The sequence below is a fragment of the Myotis brandtii genome, unplaced genomic scaffold (genome assembly GCF_000412655.1).
Source record: "Myotis brandtii unplaced genomic scaffold, ASM41265v1 scaffold274, whole genome shotgun sequence".
Lineage (NCBI taxonomy): Eukaryota > Metazoa > Chordata > Mammalia > Chiroptera > Vespertilionidae > Myotis > Myotis brandtii.
The window spans coordinates 3,159,057-3,164,677 of NW_005360425.1; the positions used below are offsets into that span (position 1 = coordinate 3,159,057).

Sequence of the window (5,621 nt, forward strand, 5' to 3'; positions counted from 1 at the left end):
GGGCGGGAGTGAGTGAGGGGACGAGGATGGGGGTTTGGGGGCCGAGAAGGAAGTGAGTCCCCTCCTGGCTGCAGAGGGAGGGGAGGGTAGGGAGGGGAGGGAAGGGCGGATGGGGGCGGTCCACTCAGACCTCTGCCTAGAAGCCCAACCTCATCCCTCTGTCGGGATTCTCCCCGTTTTTTCTGGTTTTTCCAACCCAGAGCCCGGGCCCCCATTCCCACCCAGGCTCCTCCTCCCCCTGTCGCTCCCCTCTAGCTTGCCTTTACCCTCCCTGACCAACACTTTGATCCGTCTTTATAGACGCCCTCCTCCCCCCCACCCCCCCACTTCCGCACCCTCCGCGTGCAATGCGTTCCGAGGGGACTCACGGGTGCAGGAGGCCCAGGGCGGGTCGGTGGGCGAGCGCGCATAGCTGTCCTGGCACACGCAGAACGTGGAGGCGGTTTCCAGGGCCCGGCTGTGCTCTGGGCACGGCGAGCAGAGGGGCCGCCGGGAGGAGACCTTGTAGAAGCCTGGGGGACAGGCTGCAAGCAGGAGCCGTGTGAGCATGGGGGTCCTCCACAGCTTTCTCCCCCACTTTCCTGCCTGCCCTCAGTAGGGTGGGGCTGATCTCTAACTGCGGTGGGGACAGTGGGAGGAAGGGCCTCGGCTACTCCAGCACTGCCCTGTGGGTGGTAGCTCCTGACCAACAACCCCATACTACCTGACTCTTAGAGCTTACCGCGCGCTGGAACACCGTTCTACTGCTGGCAATCCTTTTCATCCTCCCAACTATCTGTGAGGTGTGTGCTGGGTCCCCATCTTAAGAATGAGGACACTAAGGCTCAGAGAGGTTAAGTAACTTGCCCAATGTCCCACAGCTAGTACGTGGTGGGATTCCACCCAGAGTCCCAACGCCCACTGGAAGACAGCGAGGCAAACTTTCCAGTCCTGATGGGAGGACAGAAGGGAGGTACTTCCACAGTTACCAAGGGACAGACACCCACACACTCCCAGCTACAGAGACAAACACTGACACACACATGTTGTCAACGCTCATCCTCCCACCACTGTTGGGGATTAATGCGTCATAAGTCCTCAACTCACACACTTGGTTCCAGTTTGAAAGCGGGGCCAGCCAGCTGGAGGGCAGGGGAGTAGAGAGAGAAGATCGACAGTGCTACCGGTTCTAGTCTTGACGTCTTCTCAGTTACTTTGCTTCTCTCGCCTCACCCAGAACACAGGTTGTTAAGAGCACAGGCTTTTAAAACGGAGCAACCTGGATTTGCTGTGTGGTCTTGGGCAACTCGGTTGACCTCTCTGAGCCTTGTGTAGAATACCTCCACAAGATTTTTGGAGGATTAGCCGAAATAAAACATGTCAACTGCTTAGCCAAGTAGAGACAACATTTACACAATAATGGTAGTAATTACTGTTCTTCCATCACCAGCCTGAAATGGAAACTGCTACACACCCACTGCTATATCTCCCCAGCTGGGCCAGGGAAGGAGGCAGTGGCTCCAGGCCACTCCTCTCAGAGCCTGGGGGGTTCTCCCTTGCTCCTGAGCTCCATCAGGATTTCCCTGTCCCTCCCCCGAAACTTAGCTGGTTATGGAAGGCTGGCTGCTCCCCAGCACCAAGAGGACATAGTATAAAGGAAGGGATGAAGACTAGCCCCTGGGAAGGACGGTCAGCCTGCTTGGGAGAAGAGGGGAAGAGCTGAGGGTGTCCATCATCTGGAAGGCTTAGGCTTGGCAGGGTCCATCTTCAGTAGCCCAGGAGCCTTTGGACCTCTCTGCCTCAGAACCAAGCATGGAACCCACTAACTTTGTGGTCTGTAGTGTAGTGAGCAGCAGTGACCCCAGCTGGGACTCAGAAATTGGGTTCCCACTGTCAACTCTGCCACTTCCTTTGCCTCTCTGGTCTCAAGAAACCCTCGGTCAAATGAAAATAACAACCATGGCCTGCTCACCTCTGCTGTAAAATAAGAGAGGCGATCTGCCTGCAGGGCCTCACAGCTGTCAGGGGAGAATGCAGGGCCTTGCTCTGTGTGCATGTGAGCTCCGTGTCTCGGAGATGGGTGGGCCCATCAGAGACAGCACTGGTGATCTCTGCTTTGAGAGGCTTTGTTTAGAAGAGGTTTGTGTTGAGGGGCAGACTCCAGAAGGGACTCCTGACTGCTAGCCCCTCCCTCTCTTCCTCAAGGTCACAGTGGGAATTTCAGAGGTCATCTAGCTCAGCTGGCCCAGTCTTCTAGCAGCTTTCCTAGCAGTAGCCATAGCCTTTGCTCATATACTTTGTAATGGGGAGCCCACCCTGTTCTGAGGCTGCAAGCAACACTGGCAGTTAGAAAGCGCTGCCTTATATTGAGTCTCCCTGTCTGTAATCCCCCTAGGGCAGTGACGGTGAACCTATGATACGTGTGTCAGAGGTGACACTCGAACTCATTTTTTTGGTTGATTTTTCTTTGTTAAATGGCATTTAAATATATAAAATAAATATCAAAAATATAAATCTTTGTTTTACTATGGTTGCAAAGATCAACAAGTTTCTATATGTGACACGGCACCAGAGTTAAGTTAGGGTTTTTCAAAATGCTGACACGCCGAGCTCAAAAGGTTCGCCATCACTGCCCTAGGGCCTAGTGCCACCGCATCACAGGGTCTCGGTGTGCCCTGTGGGGCCTTGAAGGACATCTGCTAGGGTTCCTCTGCCCCAAGAGAGTCCAACAGAGATTTGGAGGCACAGGTCAGACACCCTGATTTTCTCCCCAAGTCTTTCAATAGTTTCTCTAGTGGCTGGGAGAGGGGGAACACAAGTCCAGATCACCAAAGAGAGAAACAAAGGCACATGGAAGGCCTTCACTTTCTAAATACAATTCTGACCATTTCACTTCCCCTCCAATAGCTCCGCACTGCCCTCACACCACCCATGCCACCATCAGCTCTTCCCTTCACAACTCTGGGTCTTGTCCTATAATGTCTCACACCCTTTCTCTCCTGGCAAACTCCCATGCCTCTCCAAACCGGCGTTTAAAATAATACCTCCCTGTAAAGCTTTCCTTGGCATCCTCCCCAGCTCCCTGCTCCCCAAGGCAGAGCTGATGCCATTACAAGTGATCTTTGGTCTCAGCCTAAGGAGAGGGAACTCAGCACAGCTCCGGGGTGGGATTGGGTTTCTGAGTGTGTTGGGTGTATGTGTGTGATCTAAACCTCCCCCTCCAGCCCCGATCCATTCATTCAATTTTTTTTAAGCATCTACTATGAGCCAGGTGCTGTTCTAGGCTCTGGAGATGCAACAGGGAAACCAGGATGCTACTTTCCACTGGTACAAATGCCCTCCTCCCACCTTATAGAAAGAGGAGAAGCCATCAGTTGGTAATTCCCTCAGTATCTGGCCATCAAATCCACCTCTATCCACACCCTCTCCTTCCTTCCTTCCTTCCTTCCTTCCTTCCTTCCTTCCAAGCTTAGTGGATCCTTCACTCTGGACCCCACCCCTTCATCTCCTCCCAGACTATATCCCATCAGTTACCTTAGTGGATCCTTCACTCTGGACCCCAACCCTTCATCTCCTCCCAGACTATATCCCATCAGTTACCGAACCTCCAAACTCTTACACTCTCCTTCTCTACTGGCTCTTCCCAGGGACAGAACACAGGGGTGGAGCAAAAAAAGTGATCCATTTAGAGTACAGGCAGTAAGGCACTGTCTATATAGTGTTTAAAAACAATAAAACTAATGAAACATGGTCTGCTTTTATTAGCAACATGTATCAGCTATTCTAACCCACATCAGTAATAAAATACATTTCCCCCCCGAGGCAGACCGCTCCTACCACCCCCTCCTTGGTACCCCACTGGTTCCTTCCTTTATCATATAAGCAAAGCTCTCCTCTACAGTAAAAACGACTGTCACCCACAGTGTCCTCAAGATACCACGCCCTCTCCTCCCCTTTCAAACCCAGCCTCGCTCCTCTGCTTCCTTCATCCTTCAACCTCCTGCAGCTGGTCGCCCTCTCCATCACCCAGCTGAGACTGCTCTCACCAAGCAGACGTTGTCCAGTCCTCACCTTCCCTGACTGCTCCCCAGCACTGTAGGCCATTCCCTCCCAGACACCTCCATCTCCCCTGGCTGCCAGGAATTCACACTCTCCAACCTCTGACCACTGCCTTCCTTGTGGGCTCCATTTCTTCTACTTCCTCTTAAATATTGCTGTTCTGTGAGACTTTATCATTGGCCTTTTGCTTCTTACCCCACACATTCTCCTTGATCTGTCCCAACCACACCCACAAGTTCAAGTAGCATCTACCTCCCTGTTGCTGAGCTCCAGACCCACTTTCTAGCTACCCCCACCCACTCGAATGCACCATGGACACATGGATTCAACATGTCCGCCCATGTCCTGCGTTCTCTACCCCAGTGGATGACCCTCTGCCCATTCATTTCTCCAGAAGCATCTGAGTCAAAAAGGACTCCTTTCTCCTCCTGTGTCACATGGCCACCAAGGGTTGTGGACGCTGTTTCACTGTCACAACCATCCTCATCTCTCAGTGACCTCTGCTACTGCCTTAGTTCAGATCTTGTGCTCCTTCTCCTGGACTATTGTATCATTTTCCTTCCTCATCTTCTGGCCTCTAATTCTTCATTCTCTAATCCTTTCGTTTTAATTGCCACTTGAGTGATCTTTTGAAAATACAAATCTGAACATGTCAGATTCCTGCTTCAAATATTCCCCAATGGTCTAACGCAGTGGTCGGCAAACTGCGGCTCGGCAAACTGCGGCTCGCGAGCCACATGCGGCTCTTTGGCCCCTTGAGTGTGGCTCTTCCACAAAATACCGACTTCTGCGCATGGGCCATGAAGATTCAATCGCACTGTAAGCGCGCGCCCGCCCGCACGTGGTATTTTGGGGAAGAGCCACACTCAAGGGGCCAAAGAGCCGCATGTGGCTCGCGAGCCGCAGTTTGCCGACCACTGGTAGCCCCATTCTCTCCTGCCTCCATGCTTCTGCACTCAGTCTCTTAACTCCGAATGCTCATGGCTGCCTCTGACTTGCATATTGTCAGTGACAGGCAGCCCATTCCCTATCATGTAACCAGTGCCCCTAGCCAACAGCTACTAGGGTCCCGCTGCTGTCGAGTTCTTCCTCATGCATAGGGAGGAACCGCGGTGTAAAAGACAGCCTGAGAGTTAGGCAAATCTGGATTCAAATCCGGGTTCCCCATCTCCTAACTTTACAAATGTGTTAGTCTCTCTGAGCCTCTGTTTTCTCATTTGCAAAAACAGAGATAACGATGACTTATTTTATTGCCATGAATAAATGGGGAGGCCTTGCGAGGCATTGATCATAGTGTCTGAAATACTGGCCCCTAATGTCCCTTTATTTGGAGTCCAATTCACCTCCTAGTAACTTCACTCATTGGTCCTAGCTGGACCCATCGGAAGCTCCACGAAAGCTCAGGACTTCCGGGCTCCCCGGCCCACGGCTTCTCCATCCCCCTCCTGCTTCTTTCGTAGGGCACCGTCTCCCCCAATTGCCACCCGCGCGCTGCACCCCCACGCCACACCCCCTAGTGCGATGGATACCTTCACAGACGTCACCGCGCTCCTGGAATCCGGCGCTGCAGCTGCAGCGGCCCA

The 5,621-nt window shown here is 52.8% G+C and overlaps 1 protein-coding gene across 1 annotated transcript in view; it reads right to left on the reverse strand.

The window, feature by feature from the left end:
- The window catches only part of EPHA10 (EPH receptor A10), a 32,929-nt gene that overhangs the window by 23,381 nt on the left and 3,927 nt on the right, over window positions 1-5,621 (reverse strand). The window contains exons 4-6 of the mRNA XM_014541493.1: window positions 5,568-5,608; window positions 1,087-1,159; window positions 369-524 (exon numbers count right to left, since the gene is read on the reverse strand). Coding sequence (XP_014396979.1) covers window positions 369-524; window positions 1,087-1,159; window positions 5,568-5,608 — 270 coding nt within the window. The remainder of the gene's footprint in view (window positions 1-368; window positions 525-1,086; window positions 1,160-5,567; window positions 5,609-5,621) is intronic.